General features: G+C 28.6%; 2 protein-coding genes across 7 annotated transcripts in view; both read left to right on the forward strand.

Annotated features, from left to right (window-relative positions):
• The first annotated feature begins 2,420 nt into the window (after positions 1–2,420).
• On the forward strand, positions 2,421–3,953 carry LOC135923508 (uncharacterized). Its single transcript, XM_065458306.1, has 4 exons — positions 2,421–2,514; positions 2,568–2,828; positions 2,878–3,258; positions 3,307–3,953. Exons 1-4 carry the CDS (start codon positions 2,421–2,423, stop codon positions 3,951–3,953), a joined length of 1,383 nt encoding a protein of 460 aa, XP_065314378.1.
• Positions 3,954–4,715: 762 nt separating this feature from the next.
• LOC135922643 (uncharacterized) overlaps positions 4,716–20,146 on the forward strand; it is a 54,089-nt gene continuing 38,658 nt past the window's right edge. For 3 of the 6 annotated variants that reach the window (XR_010570979.1, XM_065457065.1, XM_065457066.1), the window contains exons 1-6: positions 4,750–4,812; positions 4,855–4,997; positions 5,046–5,391; positions 13,168–13,432; positions 13,595–13,833; positions 14,014–14,391. Coding sequence is in view for 4 of the 6 variants with exons in the window: in XM_065457065.1 (XP_065313137.1) it covers positions 4,765–4,812; positions 4,855–4,997; positions 5,046–5,391; positions 13,168–13,432; positions 13,595–13,833; positions 14,014–14,391 (1,419 nt within the window). In the remaining 2 variants the exon portion in view is untranslated. Of the gene's footprint in view, positions 4,813–4,854; positions 4,998–5,045; positions 5,392–13,167; positions 13,433–13,594; positions 13,834–14,013; positions 14,392–20,146 lie in introns of all 6 variants that reach the window. The other 3 variants (XR_010570980.1, XM_065457068.1, XM_065457067.1) reach the window with 3 other exon arrangements.

The following is a 20,146-nucleotide window of genomic DNA, read 5'->3' on the forward strand; positions in this document are numbered from 1 at the left end:
ACTAAGAATGCACATCATAACTCAAAAAATAATAATGGAAACTAACAATTTTTTTCATTTTATGTTTATATGAGGAAGTTTACACAAAATGAGTCAAAAAAATTAAATATTTTTAAAATCCCAAATATCTAAAAAATTTTGATTAAACTAAGAATGGACATCATAACTCAAAAAATAATGATGGAAACTAACAATTTTTTTCATTTTATGTTTATATGAGTAAGTTTACACAAAATGAGTCAAAAAAAATAAAATACTTTTAAAATCCCAAAAATCTAAAATTTTTTGACTAAACTGAGAATTTCACATCATAACTCAAAAAATAATGACGGAAACTTAAAATTTTTTTCATTTCATGTTTATATGAGTAAGTTTACACAAAATGAGTCAAAAAAATAAAATATTTTTAAAATCCCAAATATCTAAAAAATTTTGACTCAACTGAGAATTTCCCATCATAACTCAAAAAATAATGATGGAAACTTAAAATTTTTTTCATTTCATGTTTATATGAGTAGGTTTACACAAAATGAGTCAAAAAATAAAATATTTTTAAAATCCTAAAAATCTAACAAATTTTGACTAAACTGAGAATTTGACATCATAACTCAAAAAATAATGATGGAAACTTAAAATTTTTTTTATTTTATGTTTATATGAGTAAGTTTACACAAAATGAGTCACAAAAAATAAAATATTTTTAAAATCCCAAAAATCTAAAAATTTTTGACTAAACTGAGAATTGACATCATAACTCAAAAAGTAATGACGGAAACTTAAAATTTTTTTCATTTTATGTTTATATCAGTAAGTTTACACAACATGAGTCAAAAAAAATAAAATATTTTTAAAATCCCAAAAATCTAAAAATTTTTTACTAAACTGAGTGACATTATAACTCCAAAAATAATGATGGAAACTTAAATTTTTTTCATTTTATGATTATATAGCTTGTACCAAATAAATTAATATAAAGTAAAGAATTATGCTCCTATAATTCATATTTTTTTTTAATTAAAAACTAAATTTTTAATATATTACGCCATATATTGGGAATATATTTATGATTTTAAAATTTATTATATATGTTATATTTTCTATGTAAGATATCTGTTCTATACGGTAATAGGAAAAAAAACCCCTGGAAAAAAAACCCCGGAAAAAAACCCCCGGAAAAAAAACCCCCAGGAAATAAAACCCCCGGAAAAAAAACCCCCAGGAAATTTAACCCCCGGAAAAAAACCCCCAGGAAATAAAACCCCAAGGAAAAAAAACCCCCAGGAAATATAACCCCCGGAAAAAAACCCCTTGAGATTATTTTTATACACTCTCATATTTAAGTATATTCTAGCAATAATTTATATTGAATTGGTATATATACAATTGCAAGTTAATAATTTGTTAAAAATATTATGACCTCATCAAATTTTAGCTTATAGACCATTCATGCTTCCTCCACCCCCACCTCCTCTTACTGTCATGGATCTTGCTGGAGTTGGTGTGTCTCCTATGAATATGATGCACCATCCAAATTTACCCCCAATATGATGGGTTATTTATATTTACTATTGATACTTAAAACGTAATGTATTTTTTTTAAAATACAAATTTATTTAAGCAGATAATCAATTTTTAGAAATACATCTATATATAACCTGATTGGTTGTTAGCAGCCAGTATATAAAGAAATTGAAACTTAATTCATGCATATTTAAAAGATGAATATTGAAATAAATTCGTGATTTATTATAATATAAACAAATATACATTCACCCAATATACAATTTAATTCAGTTGAAACCATTAAAATGCAAATGTAAAATACTCAATTTTTTTGCATTTGGTATTTTGAATAAATGTGATAATTTTAATTTATTCATGATTTCTCACCTCATTGATATGCAACTACCTTTAGTTATTAGCTTATTAAAAGTTTTAAAATGTATTTTTAATCAAAAGAATAAAAATTGTTTATTAATTAAAAACGCTATGATTGGTATTGTTTTAAAATGTATTTTTAATCAAAAGAATAAAAATTGTTTATAAATTAAAAACGCTATAATTGGTTTTTAGACAATTGCAAGTTAATAAATATTATTGCAGCAACTAGTTAAATGAACAGATATTAAAATGTATTGTTATAAAATGTATTTTTAATCAAAAGAATAAAAATTGTTTATAAATTAAAAACGCTATAATTGGTATTTATTTATAAAATTAAACAATAATAATTTGGATCTTTATGCCGTATATAAAAGACAAAAAAAAAATTAAATTTACAAAAATATTTTATTCATAAAATTTTAAAAAAATTTAAATTTACAAAAATATTTTATTCATAAAATTTATATTTTATAAAAAAAAATTAAATTTACAAAAATATTTTATTCATAAAATTTATATTTTATAAAAAAAATTTAATGGATCTTATTCATCCTGGAAAGCTCATATTTGAAGGTTATCTTATACCATACATAAAAAATGCTCAAACAAGATTAGATGGCGCTGCTCAAAGTATTCTTCTTTTAAATGCCGAGCAATACTTTTTTCAACACTCGATAATCAAGACCTGGTTCTTGATACAGCTCATAATCATCCATTAAATATTGATGGACTAGTAGCAATGAAATCCATTGCTAACATGAAGAAGCGATGTGCAGACTCTTTGGCAAAACCTCTTCAAATTTATGCAGAGGAAATTGTAAAATTAGACCAAAAAGTTCAGTCGCATATGTTATCGGAAGATTCTATAAAAAGAACTCTAAGGAATCACAAAGCAATGCAACACCCTTCAAATCTTGAGAATTTGGAAGACCTAGTTATTGAAGGTATTACTTTAAATATAATTATATTTTCATAAAAATTTAAATATTATAGGTGATTGGGCAAATTGTGGCTCCCAGAACTCAAAACGATTTTTATTATTTGATAATGGCCCACAAGCTGAAGAACGCATAATAATGTTCGCAACAGATGATTCCTTGAATCTAATATCTAATAGGACAAAGTGGTATATGGATGGTAATTTTGCCATGTCCCCAAAAAATTTTCTACAATTATATGTGATTAGAGTAGCAATAAACAATATTTTTATTACAGCGGTTTATTGTGTACTCCAGAAAAAAACTCAAAGTACATATGAAATAATATTTCAAACAATAATGTCTAAATGTCAGGAAAGGGATTTATTTCCTGATCCATTATATATATACATGGATTTCGAAAAGTCTGCTATGACCGCGGTTAAGAGTATCATTGGTATGATTATTAATATGTTTAATAATTTATATTTATTTTTCCAATTAGGGGATCACATCGTAATTAGAGGATGTTTTTACCATTTGTGTCAAAGTACACATAGAAAAATTCAGAAGCTGGGTCTGGAAAGCGAATATAGGACGGGTGAAACTCGAAGTTTTTTTTGTGGCATGATGGACGGCTTAGCATTCGTTCCGTTATGTGATATGGATAATGCAATGACATTCCTTAGATCAGTTACTCCGAGCAATGGTAAGGACATTCTCGATTATTTCGATAAAAATTATGTCAATGGAGTATCAAGGAATGTCATGAGAAGCAATTCTCAATCCCAAACACGTCGAATTGAGCCTCGATTTCCTCCAGAAACCTGGAACGTGAATCAGAGTACTCTCTCAGATGAAGAACGAACAAATAATCAATGCGAAGGTTGGAATCATCGTTTTTCTAATCTGGTTGGAAATAAACACCCATCAATCTGGGTACTCATTAAAAAAATGAAATGCGAGGTGGCTGCCGACGAAACCAAACTTGAAAGATGGCGCGTAGGTAGTTGGACATCTAAAACAAAATCGCAGAGTTCTAACAACCAGATTCGGCTAAAGAAACTTTGCGAAGAATACCGTGATGGGGTGCGAAGCCTTTCGGATTTTATAAGAGCGATATCCTTCAATATTCGATGTCAACCAATATAATTATTATTATAAATTATAAAATTATATATACATAATCATGATTTACCAATAAAATAAACATTTCTTATTTCTAAGTTTTGTCAAATTTAGTCTATTTAATATCATATTTAAAGATGGTATTGTATTTTTACTATAGGAAATTTTTTTTACAATACATAGTTATTTTACTGAGGCATTTTTTCCCAGTACCAATTTAAACATCAGTTTTTCTTATTTAAGAATTTTTTTATGAAGAGTAGACCGGTCTTAAGTAAATTCTATAAAAATGAAAAAAAATTATTGGGGAATTTTTTTCCGGAATTTTTTTTCCTGGGGATTTATTTTCCGGGGGTTTTTTTTCCTGAGGGTTTATTTTCCAGGGGTTTTTTTTCCTGGGGGTTTATTTTCCGGGGGTTTTTTTTCCTGGGGGTTTATTTTCCGGGGGTTTATTTTCCGGGGGGTTTATTTTCCGGGGGGTTTATTTTCCGGGGGTTTATTCGGGGGTTTTTCCGGGGTTTTTTTTCCAGGGGTTTTTTTTCTGGGATTCGTTCTATACATATTTTATACGGACTACAATTTCTTCTATATTCTATTTTGTTTATTTAGATAAAATTATATGGATAAATTTGATTTTTATAATAAAAACATTTAATTTTTATTTTTAAAATAAAATTAATAGGCTATAAAATAGAAATTTTACCTGTCAATTCTCAGTTTATCTGGCTATTCTTTTACCTGTCAATTATCACTTTAGTTACACCGCAGCGTTCGGACTTTTATACACAGTCATTTATTCATGCTATAGCTTTTGAAATATCTAAATTGTGTGAATATGTGTGATTCTGAATTTTATTATGCTATAGATAAATGCACCATTAAAGTTATAATGATATTTTATGAAAATATTCTTACTTTATATTAGATATTTAAAAAGGATAAGGCATCTGAATTTATTATTGATTTTTCAATAATAAACCAAGATTTCGAAATATTTGATATTACACCATTAAATTTTAAAAGAAATTTGTTGTTAATTTCATTAACCAATAAAAATTTAAAAAATAGGTATCTTATATAATATATTATTTAATTTGTATTTCAATACTATTTTAGTTGTATTTGTGTATTTAATGCCAATAGTAACTTATTCCAAAATCTGATCAACATAAATGGATTAATTACTTGTATAAATGAAATAGAATATGTGGATACCAAATTTTTTAAATCAAATATAATTTATTTAATCTATTCTACTATTACTCTCCAACATGAAATGCAAATATCATTAATTTATATATCCTTAAATTCATTGATAACATATAATAATTATAAAGAATTAATATCTAAGATGGAGAATCCAAATATTATTGAAGAATATATTCCTTCTTACAATTTTATTAATGATAATAAGAATTCAGATAAACTTCCAAAAATTTCTCTTGATTTAGCAATAGTCAAAGTACCTTTTATTTAATATATGATTTGAATAATTCTTTCTTTTGTATAGATATGTATATACTACTTCACTTTATTGTTAACCAGCTATTCTTATTTTTTTAGCTTATTAAAATTTTAATTTAAAAAAAATATCAAAATCTTGGTAGCCATATATAATGAACAAGATTTAATATAGATCATATTTAAATTATTAAAGTCTCATTGATTAAAATATTTAACTCTATTTAAAATTATTATCATACTCTGCTAAAATACAAATTTTGGCCAACTTTATTAAAGTTATGTTATGTCTACCTTTGCCTTTATAAATATGAATATTCTTATGTTATTATTGAATTCATAAGATGACTCATATTTCAAAACAATTTTCATATAAATAAATTTATTCTTCAAAGCATACTTTGTTGTACATAACTAATTTTTAAGTTTTCATTTGAGGAAACCTATTCTTTCAATTGGATTGGGAAGAGAATTGTAACGGACTAATATTATAAATTTTGGATTCTTTTAGATTTTGTGCTCCATCTTGCTGCTAAATTGATCGGATAACACTTTGTTATGATATCTTGCTACTTACACAATATTATATTATATACTAGTCCTTTTGCTCCATTATATTATTTGGGTTATTTCATATCAAATCAAACAAAAAATAAGAATTTTGAATGTTAATCACTAATTTGAAAAAAAAAACTTCTTTAAATAGAGTTACAAGATATATATAATCTTATTGCCTTAATGCAGGCGCGTACGCAGCGGGGGGGGAAGACAGGGGGACAAATCCCCCCCCCCCCCCCCTCAAGCCAAAAAATGCAGATGCCGGATTATATTTTTCAAAAATATTATTGTTAATATTAATTTATATTTGTTAATATTTATTCTTATCTCATATATACATATATATATATATTTTATTTATCACATTCATCTACTAAGTTATTTTATCAATCAATTTCGATTTCAAGTTTTCCTTGGCGTAATTTACCTATTATTTTCAAATTTTAGTGGCGTAATATTTATCTAAATTTCTAATAAAATAATAATTATCTCTGAAACTCCGTGTCCAACAGGGAGAAAAAAATTGCAAGCTTGTCCAACGAGATCGAGTCTCCGCCACAGTAACAGCTATTTTGGAGTTAGAAGAGCTGATTATTAATGCTATTACTGAAATATCACAATGGCTTGAAAGAAATATTTCCTCAGAAGCAAGAAAATTATTGGATTCAATACTTATTCCAAATTTTTTTTCTCATTAGAATGTATTATTTAATTATACAACTATTTTATGTAATACTTTTAAAAACATAACATTGACTTGATTAAGAAGATGAGAATAGCGGAGATCATTTTATTAGAACTCAAGGAAATAGAGCTAGTGTTGTTGAAGAATTTCATATTTTATATGTTATTGTTGAGTCAAAAGCAGAGCTATACGTGTTAAATATTTGTCCCCCTCGACTTGCAGCAAGCAAGCTCATTATCAAAACATTAATATAGGATCAGTAGAAGAGTATTATAAAACAAATGTCCCCTCTCCCAACCTTTTTCATATGGGGATAGAAAAAAAATATAAATATTTATTATATTTTTATCATGAAGATGTTAAAATATCTTATGATGCCTTATAGCTGAATAACTATGATTAAAAGATTAACTATGGTTGATACAGTCCCAAAAAATGCTATGGATGCTTTTTATTTCAAACACATTTTAGATTATACTCCCATTATTAAAATGGTTATATATATATTAGCAGCTCTTTAGTAAACTAATGAGAGAACATTCACTTTTTTAAGAAGAATAACAGAGGCTTGCAGAGGTACCATTTGCAGGACCAGGCCCAGATTTTATTTTAAAATTTTTTCCGGCCCGGGTTTTTTTTAAAAAAATTTTCAGGCCCGGCTGGCTTAGCCCGAATTTTTTAAAATAAATTATATTTATTTTTGATATTTATAGCTAATAATGGCGATTTCAAATATTTGGTTTTAAAATATACAACTCGGCTCGGATATTTTTTCTTAAAAAATTTTCAGGCCCAGCCCGGGTGTTTTTAAAAAAAAAAATTACGAGCCCGGCCTGGGTATATTTAAAAAAATTTAAATACGGTTCGGCTCAGGGGCCGGGCCTGCAAGTCTGTGAAAAACATACCTATGAAATACAACATCTGAAAGTAGATTGAATGATTTGGATCTTTTGAATATTCATAGACATTTAACGCTAAGCAAGGATTGATAATTGAAAAATTAGCTCAAAACATACAAAATACAATTATTCCTAAGAAACGTTTTGTGTATTAATTTATATTTACAACATTTAAATTTTTTATACTTTATATATTTTAAAAGCTCAAAAAATTCAAATTTCAATTTTGGGTCATTTAAGTGATTCATATCGTGGGTTATATTCACTTTATACTTTATGATTCACATTTAAATGCCTGTTTATATATATAATTTTTTTAATTCACATTAGTTTAAAATTGTGTATTAGAAAAGTTATTAATCCTAATAAATTTATGCTTAGTATTTTTAATTAAAAATATTATTTCTTAAAAAAATTTATTATCCCCCCCCCCCCAGGCCAAATTCCTGCGTACGCGCCTGCCTTAATGTAAAATATCAAAAAAGATTGACAAATTCCAACTATTTTCTTATTTCTGGTAAAAATAAAAAATTAACATTGTTAAGAAGGGATTTTTTTGGGATGTTAATATTCGCTAGAAATAGTTATTATTTTTATATTCAACTGTTTAATCAAAAAAAATCGATAACTTTATTTCATTTTTTGATCTTATTTACGATGGTGTTATTTAAAATCATAATATAATATATTTAATAAAAATATGTTTTATATTGGTATTAAAATAAAAAATATTCATTTAATATAACAAATATGATGTCCTGGGGCAATATTATTTATTTTTTTGTTTAAATAGTTAAATATAAGCAATAACCATCATTCCAACCTAATATCAGTACCCAAAATAATCCTTCTCAACATTTTTATTTTTGCCGAAAATAAGAAACTTTAAATTTTTTTTATATTTTCCAATTTTAAGGGCCATAAAATGATTATTAATATATAACTCTATCTTAAGTATTTTTTGAAAAATAAAGATTTGATGAAATCATGCATTGCACGATTTCGACTTTGAAGGCTTATGTCTTTAGATCTGGTTGAGCTAGCACTCTAGAATTTTGATTTTATTAAAATTTACTACATAAATAACTAACTTGTCAAGTTTCATTCATTTTTGAGTCCAAAACTTTGTTGATTTGTATTGGAATGACCCAGGGAAACTTTACGGTTCTTAAGAAATCAGGTTAAAAGCATTCTGCATGGTTTCTTATAACCCTATATAGTAAGAACCCAAAATTTATACATATTTTAATTATGCAGGATATTATGTTTTCAAATTTCTCTTTTAAAACCCAATTTAATCTTTTCTTTTGTATAGTTGTTCAAAATGGCTTTCTCTTAAACTACATAAAATAGTGATGTAAACAACATTTTAAATGATTTTTTTTCCCTTATGAAAGGAATATCTCATTGAATGTGATCTAAGCTGATATAAAAACTTGTCTTTCAATTGCAAAAATCTAAACAAAAGAGATATACAGATTTTTAAAACAAGTTTTTGAATCTTTTTTTTTAATTGGTTTTTATAGAATTCCTTTATTTTGAGTATTAGAAACCTCAATATTATTATTGTAATCTTAGTAGATTGAGAGCTAATTAATTAGCTATCTTTTTTCCAAAATTTCTTCTCTTGAGTTAACAGTGATCATACAAATGCGGATATTTGTGGTCTTCTCTCTACTCCTCTGAAGAAAAAAAAACTTAGAAAGGTTATAAAAAATTATAATATAATTTAGAAAATAAGTAGAATATAGTTATTTTTAAAATATAGATAAATTAACATGGACATTTGGTGATTTTAGCTAATTTCATAATTTCCTTTTAAAAATTAAAAATATATCCATATATAGATCTTTGCGCCGACGAAACTATCGCGGCCGGCGCGAGTTTCAAAAATCTAATCGGCTATCGGCGGAGCACTAATTTTTAGCTCATCAGCATAAGCGGCATAAATCGGCACATCGTTATTAATTTTTTATAACATCTATATTTTTTAATTGCATATTAAATTTTTTTTTAGAAAAATTAAAATATACACTACACTACAGATATCTCGATATATTTTTAGATCTTTATTGAAGAGAAAACTCATGAATTTAAAATCAATTTTATAATCCAAATGTATAAATATTAGTTTATTTAAATTTTCCGGACATAATGATGATCTCTTTGAATTCAACGTCAACCCAGTGGTAGAGAAAACGCTTTCTTTAAGTGTACTATTTGCCGGAACATGAATAATTTTTTTTAGCTAGCGTGAAAAAATTAGAAATTTCGATCCTCTTTTCTCTAGAAATTTAGAAAATTTATATCGTGTGAATGACATTTTCTGAGATGTATAGGGTATTCTTATTCTAAATCACTTAAATTCATAATTTTGTTATTGAATATTTAGTTATTAATTTTGTCAACTAATTTGAATTTAATATCTCCTCTTAATTCTCAATCTGTGTTTACTACCCTAATATTTTCATATTCTATAAGGTTTAAGTGCTTTATAATTTATTCTGACGCTGAGTAATCTTGCTCTATTATACTCTTTGATATCAATTTCAATTTTTGAAATCTTGGGTCCAGAGTGAAGCCAACACCTAGATTATTTTTGAAAAATAGCTTATAATCTTATAGAAAATGATTTCTAAGTTATCATTACCATTTACTATTACATTTGTTTCCAATTACACTTCTAAAAAGTGAAGCCAAGTTTAATGTAGGCCTTTTTGTGTAGATAGAAATTCAACTGTTTCTTTAAATTTTAAAAGAAAAGCTAATACTTCTTCTACTAGATTTGATTAGATAGTTTCCCGATTCTTTTCAAAATGTTATTAATTAAATTTTTATTTTCTTCAGATATGCTTTTAGGCATAATTAATATGCCATGCCATCTGGTTGGGACATTTAATTTTAATTTTTTTATATGAGTCATCATTGGAATCGCCAATTTGAAAACGGGGATCAGGGTATGGATTAGTGCTAACAGTATCTAGCATATCTGATGTAAGATCCATTGTACTTTAACATTTTCTTTGATTTACTTAACATTTTCTTTGATTTACCTCGAACTCAAATTAAATATCTGGAGTTTTATATCTTAGAGCAGTAATAATTTCTCTTATTCTTTTGATAAGATTTTCAATGAAAGGTATTTAATACCATCCACTATATTGTAACCAGATTATGCAAACCGTGACCCAAACATATGTAGTGTTTATATTCACTTAATCAAACACTATTTCTAAATTTAAAAATATGTTAAATTGTAGTAACTTTTGGAATTTTTGATTGATTGAATTCTAAAATGATGTTAAAATAAGTATAAAATAAGAATTTATCAAAATCTTGATTATCATAAATAAAATTACAACGGTAATATTGACTAAATTTAGAATAAAAATGCATAAAATATGAAAATTATTTTTTAAAAAATTTCCGGCCATGCGTCGCCGTGATTTTTATAAACGGTGGGGTTTACATTTTAAAACACCTATATTTTCCTTATATTTTAAAATTAAATTCTAAATAAATTTTTGCTAACATTATTATTATATATATTTATTAGCGTTGAAAGTTACTTTTGAAGGTAACTATTTAAATTATTTCAAGGTATCTAGTTACTAGTTACAGCTAAAATTTAAAAATAACTAGTTACATTAATAGTTATATACATAATTTATGGCCAACATTAACATTTTTAATATAATTTTTATATGATTTAGTTAAAGAAATAATTGCACTGAAAAACTATCATTTAATTATTGTATTGAAAAAAATATATAACATTTTATTATATAACCCAAATATACAAATAACACAATATAATATTTATTTTTCATAATAATTTGAACTAAAAACTTTTTATCGACTTAAGTTGGCTATTTTTTAAAATTTATGTGTAATAAATAGTGTGCTAGTTTTTCCTTAAATTTCAAAAAAAAATACGAATCCAATAATTTAGTATTCGTATTGTACGAGGAATAAAAATTATTATTTGTATTCTATTTAAATTATTTGAATAATTCGTTTTTTAAAAATATTATAAAATAATCCACATGAAAATATGTTGACAGAATATTTTTATTGCACCTCTAGATAAAAAAATTATCATAATAATTCGATGATAAAGAACATGCCAACAAGTTATTAACTAAATTAAAATGTTATAATGCCTGACGAATTTTTTAAAGTAAATAGTTTTTCTTTCTTTATAAGACATGGGATTTTTTGAGAGAAATTAGTTTCAACTAAGAAAATTCGCAGGCAGTTGTATATAACCTTGTTATTCACATAGGTTTCAATATAAATGATAAATAATTACATTTTATTAAAAACATAATAATTATCCGAATAATTTGAAGATTCTAATTTGTAGAATTAACAAATTATTCAAATAATTAGTCGAATATTTGTGTTATTCTTTTTATTGTAATCATAATTTTATATTCGTATTGTTTTTTGTATTCATCGATTGACATTTATTCTAATCGTTTTTGAATAGGCCTACTATAAATTTAAGCTTTCTTAGACTAAACAAACATTTTACAGGATACAGGAGGAGTGCAATGTAGATGAGTATGAAGTAATTCGAATTTGTGAAATAAGATAATTAAAAAAATATTTTTTTTAAACATTTTTTTTAAAAAGTACTTTTTTAGTTACATTTCAAGAAATAATTAGTTACAGTTACTAGTTGCATCTTTAATCTTACCTAACAACACTAATATTTATATTAATTTAAATTTAAATTATTTTTGAATATGCAAGCTAAAAATCAAAGATTGTTGTATATCAATGAGATGGGGTAGTAAATATTTAGATTAGAGGTTAGCTGGGTCCATAGTCCGAGCTGGGAAAAATAATTTTGGGCTGGGCCAGACGATTGTGCTAAATATTTTACAAACAAGACCGAAGTTTGAAAATGTTTTTAAAGCTGATAATTAGGAAAATTTATGTCGTTTTCCTTCATAAAAAACCAATATGGCTTGGACTGGCTTAACTTTTTAAAACGTTTCATCCGCACATTAGAATCGGCCTGAGCTGCCATTTAATTTAGATATTATTTATATCATGATATAATCATTTTAAAATATAACTTGATGTTTTTAGATACTTATTTATTTGATTTAATATTCAAGCATTTTTTATACAGAAGGTTATTTAGTAATTCATAAATTAACCTTAAATCTTTGTCAACAATCTATTTTTACCTCTCATCTATCATTTCAATATTTGTTTTTATTTTAATATTTTATTAATATACTTTTTGAAAATTTAAAGATTATCATTTTACATGATATATATTTTTTTGCCACACAAAAATATAACGATTCTACTAAAAATATACCTACTAGATTGATTTAGAAGATTTATATCAAGCTGCATCCGAAGCATCAAAAAATTAAATTTAAAAATAAAACTTTTAGCACTAATGTCTTTTTTAAAGTTTTAAAATTACTGAAACAAAATTTTTATGAAGCCATTTTCTTACTAAAAGAAATTTTCACTGTAAAATAGTAATCTTAATTCCAACATTCAATATGTATTTAAAATATACATATTAAATCTATATTATACCAATATTTTTGCCTAAAAAATCATTTTTAAAGAGGCTTAAGAATTACATTATAATTTAATTTGCTAGGGCTTGATTTATGTTTCTTGTTTGGAGTATTGTCCATCAATAGACTGCTTGTTATGCGGGTTTTCCAACGGAAATTTTGAGATTTGGAACCTTGTGCCATTACATTTACTCTATGAAAACACATGGGAAGCAGTTGGTGACGTTCCACTCCATTGCTTTGTCTCTCACGCCAGTTTTCAAGAACCCGAGAATGATCCAGTTGCTTTTTACTACGTTTGGGTAGCACGCCAAACTATATCAGCCCCCTATGGCCCCTCGAATCGTGGTAAGTTAGTATTTTATAATGTTGGAAAAAGGTAGAAAGGGATTTAATGAGCGGATAAAAAAGAAGTTCAAAAGGAAGGAAATAAAATAAGACATTTAAAAAAGTAGAATTTTTTTGGATTTCTCAAAATAAAATTAAAATTTTTTTAAAACAAATATTTAGATTTGAAAGGCGGAAACCCAAAATTTACCTTATATCAACTCAGGTTTAAGACAAAATCAACTGACCCCTCGCCCATAACCTACAAGGAGTTCGTAGAATGTCGACCCTGTTTAACTATAGATAGCGGTAATATTAGCTCCCTTTTGTTCGCCGGTACGCGGGTTGACGGTAACACCGAAAACATTAGAATACTCGATTTGGTGGCTCATCCTGATTACTGCTCTCCTAAAAATATTAAAGTTATCTTCTTTAACTCTCTTTCTTGACTTTTTATTGGATTGTAATTGTAAAATATCAAGAATAGAAGGAAGGAAGTCCTCATCTTACATTGTTTTACCGCTTAACACGCCAAAAATTGATAAGTAGGACACGGAAAAAAATTCTTAAATATAAATTATTTGACCCAACAAAATATTAAGATCTCCTCTGACTTGAACGTTCCGATACCCAAAAACAACAATCACGAATACGACAGCAATCTAACATTCATCGTACTCGAACTTATTTGCCCACGATTGGTTAAAACTCCCTTTAAATCCGCCAAGAGAAAGATAACGGACGACGAAACAGGTTTGATGAATAGCAGTTTTATAGCCGTATTCGCGTTTGACATGAATGCCTGGTACGCGGCCAAGATGCCTAGCGCCTTGACAATCCGAATATCTCACTTGCCCCCCTTTTTAATGAAGAAACAATTAAAAATTCAAGATGAGCCAGGGTGTTATGGATTTTACGACGGCGGGACGACATTGACCCCATACCTGTGCGGCTTTTTGGGTAAAGCTGATCTCGAAAAAGTTTGTAAAATCTGTTGAAAATAGTAATTATAAATTTAAATACTCACTCCTTTTTTTTATTTCCTTTATGTGTACTTTACCTTTAATATGTTTTTCGTTATCACATGCTATTGGTTTATTTATTAATTACGTCAGAATTTATATCAGACTTGGGACAAACTAAACCAAAAAACCACCATTGGCTGAGATATTTTACAACAGCTGTGAATTTAATGAAATTTTTAGGCTTAATACATTTTTCTTTATGTATAGAAGGTCAAAATTAAGTTAATTTCGCTTAGTAAGCCAACCCTAAAATAAACGGATTTAATCAATCATAGTACTGTCAAATATATTTGGCCATCGAATTGTTTAAGGAAGTTGCCCACATCAGTACCATCAAAAGGGCTAACGTTAACATTTATTACTCTGAAAAAATTATCAAATGTTATTTATAGTGTTCAAGAGCATATACTTCTTCTTCTCCGTTTTATGGCGATTTCCAGGTTTACCCGGGTAGGCCAGTTTTCCCTCTGATTTTTCTTTTCCATTTTTGACGGTCCTGAGCATCAATACTTGTAAGATTCAAGCTTCTCATATCCGCCGCTATCACATTTGTCCACGTCATCTTGGGTCTTCCTCTAGGTCTTGATCCTCCTACTTCCATCATTGTGCATCTCTTTACCCAGTCATCTCTTGTCATACGTTCCACATGCCCAAACCATCTTAGTCTATTTCGTCGCATTACCATACCAATCATTTCTATACCTAATCTTGCTCGCAATTCCTTGCTAGTTTTTCTCTCTCTCAGAGATACCCCACACATCCATCTAACCATCCTCATCTCTGTTCTTTCTAATTTGGCTTCGTGAATTGCTTTCATTGCCCATGTTTCACCGCCATAAACTAAACAACTCCTCACGCAGCTTACGTAAACTTTCCCCTTTAACTTCAGAGAAACTTTTTTATTTGTAAGAATAGATGACATCTCTCTGAACTTCTTCCAAGCTTGTCTGATCCTTGCAACAACAGCAGAATCTACACCACCATCTGCGTTTAGCATATCACCTAAATAACAAAACTTATCCACTTTTTCTAGGGTTAACCCATTGCCAATATCCAGACCACCATTTTTTAGGTTATCATTATTATGTATCCCTTTCATGCATGTTTTACAAATAAAGGTCATTCTTTCTAACATCAAACTGCCTTTTTTCCCACTACATCTTTTATGTACCCATTTCTGGCATCTGGTGCATTGGATAGAATTTCTAGCAACTCCTTTCCCACATACACCACAAGGCCACTTACCTGATTCTTCTATCTTTAGATTTTCCCCACCAATCATCACCTTTGTTTTTGATGCATTCATTTTCAGGCCCTTTGCTTCCATAGTCATCTTCCATTTACTAACTTTATCCCTCAATTCTCCCTCACTGTTTGCCATTAATACAAGGTCATCTGCATATAATATCTCCCAGGGAAGTCCTTCACGCATTTCTCTAGCCACCACATCCATTACTAAGATAAATAATAATGGACTCAGCACGGATCCTTGATGAAGTCCTACCTTCACCTCAAAGCTGTCACTATCACCATGATCCGTCCGTACTGCTGTTTGTGCTCCAACATACATTGCCATCACTGCGGTAACTAACCATTCCTCCACACCGGATTTTCTCAAGGCCCATTTTGTAATCTCACGCGGCACCCTATCAAATGCTTTCTCCAAATCAACAAACGCATAATAGAGTTTCTTTTCCTTCGCAAGATACTTCTCCTGAATTTGTCTCACCACAAAAATTGCATCTGTCGTGCCTTTTCCCGATGTAAAACCAAACTGCATTTCATCAATTTTGATTTGTTCCCTTATCCGCTTTTCTAACACTCTCTCAAAAACTTTCATTGCATGTTCCAAGAGTTTAATAGCTCTGTAAGACCCACAATCTAAAGGATCACCTTTCCCCTTGTATACTGGGATAATTATACTTCTTCGCCAGTCCTCGGGAATAGTACCTTCTGTGACAATCTGATTTGCTAAATTCATTAACCATTCAATCCCTAAATCATCAGAACCTTTAAACATCTCTGATACCACCATCGTTAAACCCGATGCCTTCCCTTTCTTCATCTTTTTCACTGCTCTCCTTATCTCGTCCTTGCCAAATTTACACCCTGGACCTTCTACCTTTGCACAACTAATATTATTATTCCATTCATTTTCTTCATTCAAAAGTCCTTTCATGTAAATCTTCCAGGTGTTCTTAATACCACTACTATCAATCGTCATTTTTCCTTCCATATTTTTCAAACACTTTACACCTATCACATCCTGCCTCTTTTTTGACATCTGTTTTGCCATTCTAACCATATTTCCAATTCCATCAGCGCATTTCATTTCTTTAGCAAACTCGTGTCTTTTTTCTTCTTGAGCCTTCGCTATTAATTTCTTAGCATTTCTTTTAGCCATCTTGTAAATAACATTATCACTATTTTCTTTGCTATTATACCATACTTTGAAACACCTCCGTTTCTCATCCAAGGCTTTCGCTACCTCTGGGCTCCACCACCAAGTCTCCTTATGTCTAGGCGGCCCTTTTGTCCATCCACATACCTCCTCAGTTGTCATTACCCAAGCTTTCTTCATGGCTTCCCACTTGTCATTCACCCCAGATGCTTGTGCCACCTCCGCCTCCCTAATCGCCAATGCCATATTGAATTGACGTCTAGCATTCTCCTCCTTCAATTTCCAAACCTTCAGCCTTGGGACAAACTTTCTTTTAGTGACCCTGGCACCTTTAAGAGTGAGATCTCCTACAACTAGTCGATGCTGATTTATACATTCCTCTCCCGGTATCACTTTCACATTTTTTATTATACATCGATCACATCTCCTTAATAACAAGTAATCCACAACACTTTTGGTACTACCCGACTTATAAGTCACCAGCTTCTCTGATTCTTTCTTAAACATTGTATTACAAACAATCATATCCATAGCATCACTAAATTCTAAAATCCTCTCTCCTTCCAAATTTCTCATGCCATAACTGAACCCTCCATGTACTCCTTCATAACCCTCACTACTCGCTCCCACATGTCCATTCAGATCGCCAGCCAGGATAATCCCCTCTTCATTTGCCAGTCTCGATGTCACCCCCAATAGACTGTCCCAAAATACATCTTTCTCTTCTTCACTTCTTCCAACCTGAGGAACATATGCCGAGATCATATTATATAGCTTTCTACCAATAATCATCTTGATAACCATTATCTGGTTGTCTAGCCTTCTCACTTCGACTACTTTGTCTACCAATTTCTCCGCAACCAATACCCCAACTCCAGCCTTACCATCATTACCTCCTTGCCAAAAGAATTTATACTTTTCGCTAGTCTTGCCAATCATTCTGGTCCCATTTCCTTTCCATCTAGTCTCCTGTATGCAGCACACATCTATATGTCTTCTGTGCAATACATCGACGACTTCTCCCGCTCTTCCCGTCATACTCCCAACATTCCATGTCGCGACCCTAACTCGATCACCCGTAAACTGGTTTCTCCACTTTTTATTAGGTCGTTTATGGCCGTCATAGGTTTCATTTTCATGAATAGTGGTTCCACCAGGTTTCCCATCCTTCTTTTTGTCGTAGGCGGATGAGGAGGCCCACGGGGTACTTTGGGCTGTACCCCGCCCATGCTTTGTTGTAACCATAGGCATGCAAAGAATATGGGTGGTGACGATATGGTGCGAGGTTCGAGTCAGTAAAAATATATTTTATTAACTTTATTGACTAATTTCTTTTTCTTTTCTTAAGGTATTTATACGTTTTATAAAATATAAATTAGAATATAAAAAATAAAATAATATAAAAAAAAGTAAAGTTAAACCGAAAGTTATATAAATAAGGTTACGCAAAATAATAAGTAATATAAGTTGAATTACAAAAATAAAAAGTTAAGTTGAAAAGATAAATTTGAATTCATAAAATGTAATATAAAAATAAAATTAGATTACAAAAATATATAATTATAATAACGCAACATTCTCCCTCTTCTGATAATTTCATCGGAGAAGACACAGAGAGTTTGTTGTCCAAGTGGTTTATCGTTTTGGTAATCAAGTTGTATCACAAATCATCATAACGTTGGCTTGTCCAATCGTTGGTTTGTATAAATCGATTTTGCACGTTGGTTTGTTTAAATCGCAAGCTCGATATCCATATCGTAAATTGTCTCCATTGATCATAGCTTGTTTGATAGTACTCAATTGTTAATTGTCATTTTTCCGAAATTGTTATTATCATAAATAAGTTGCGAATAAGAAATAATAGTTCATCATAAGAATAAATGAAGAATGATAAATCAACAAAATAAGTTGCGAATAAGAAATAATAGTTCATCATAAGAATAAATGAAGAATGATAAATCAATAAGATTGTTATATTTTTAGCGTTTTAATATAAGCGTTTTAATATTTAATTTAGTTTATGCAATTTAATATTTATTTTATATTTTAAGTTACATAGTTTTTTAAATAAGCAGGTTTATTTTTAATTCGCACAGGTCTAGAGATAGGTGTTATATCATTATTATCAGTAATTTTTATATTTTTGTCCATACTTCCCTCCTTAAAAGAATCCTTAGAGTCATTGTTAATAATTGTGTTAAAACAGTTTCTAATTCTTATTTGATCTAAATGTCTCCTCAAAATACCTTTCTCAGTCTTAATTTGGAACATCATATCACTTTCCTTATGTGTGATTATACTATTTTTAGATAATTTATTCTACAAATTTATGCAGAATGCTAAGAGAAAAGATATGTTTTATAGGAGCAATCTCATAAATCGAACCAAAAAATATCTTTTGATTTATAAACTAATGAAAAAAAGTCCCAGAAAAGGTTTTGAAACTTTCAGTGATAAAAAAATTGCTCTGGGTTATTGAAATGATAGTCGTCGATGGTGAGCAATCAAAAAACACTATTAGGTTGGGTTTTCCATCATAAATTAGGTCTTTAGGTCCACTTTTGCATGCCTTTCGCTACATTATATTTTTCATAAGATAATTTTGGGTTTTCACTTATTTTTTTATAAATATGCTTTTTTTATATTTAAAATTTGTTAATTTTTATTAATTTTTCTTTCAAGTTCTTCTTTATAGTGATATATTGTATACATTTCTCGGCAAGAGGGGAAGGGCGGGTGTGTAAGGGGAAATTTTTTATTAACTCAAAATGATATAAATGATAACAGGCAAATTTACTAAAAAAAATATAGTTTAGTATAATATATTTTGAATTTGAAATTTATCTAAACTAATTTTTTTAAAGTTTTTATGTTCAAAAAATTATAAAATTTGCAAATTTTAAAAGATCATAAATTTAACAAAAATGTTCAAAGAAAAAAATATCCAACGCCAAAGTTGTCTTATTATTAAGCATTGGTGATTAATGGGTTAACTCTCTATGAGCTGTCGAATAGGACTTGATTCGATAACTTTTCAGCCCGACCTTTTTAATTTCGATAAAATTTTGTATGCTGAGAGAATATCATCTGAAAGCATCGAATCCAAAATTTTAGCTTCCTAGTACTCATAGTTCCAGAGATATCAATGGTCAAAAGTGCCAAAAATGACTTTTTTCGAAAAATACGATTTTTTGAAATTGAGATAAGTTAAAAAGTAATGATTTTTAAAATATAAATTATATGTCATTTTGTAACTCTATTAAAGGCCTTTTATTAAATATTAAGGATTTTTTTGAAATAATATTGTTG

The sequence above is a fragment of the Gordionus sp. m RMFG-2023 genome, chromosome 1 (genome assembly GCF_954871325.1).
Source record: "Gordionus sp. m RMFG-2023 chromosome 1, tfGorSpeb1-WG-v2, whole genome shotgun sequence".
NCBI lineage: Eukaryota > Metazoa > Nematomorpha > Gordioida > Chordodea > Parachordodidae > Gordionus > Gordionus sp. m RMFG-2023.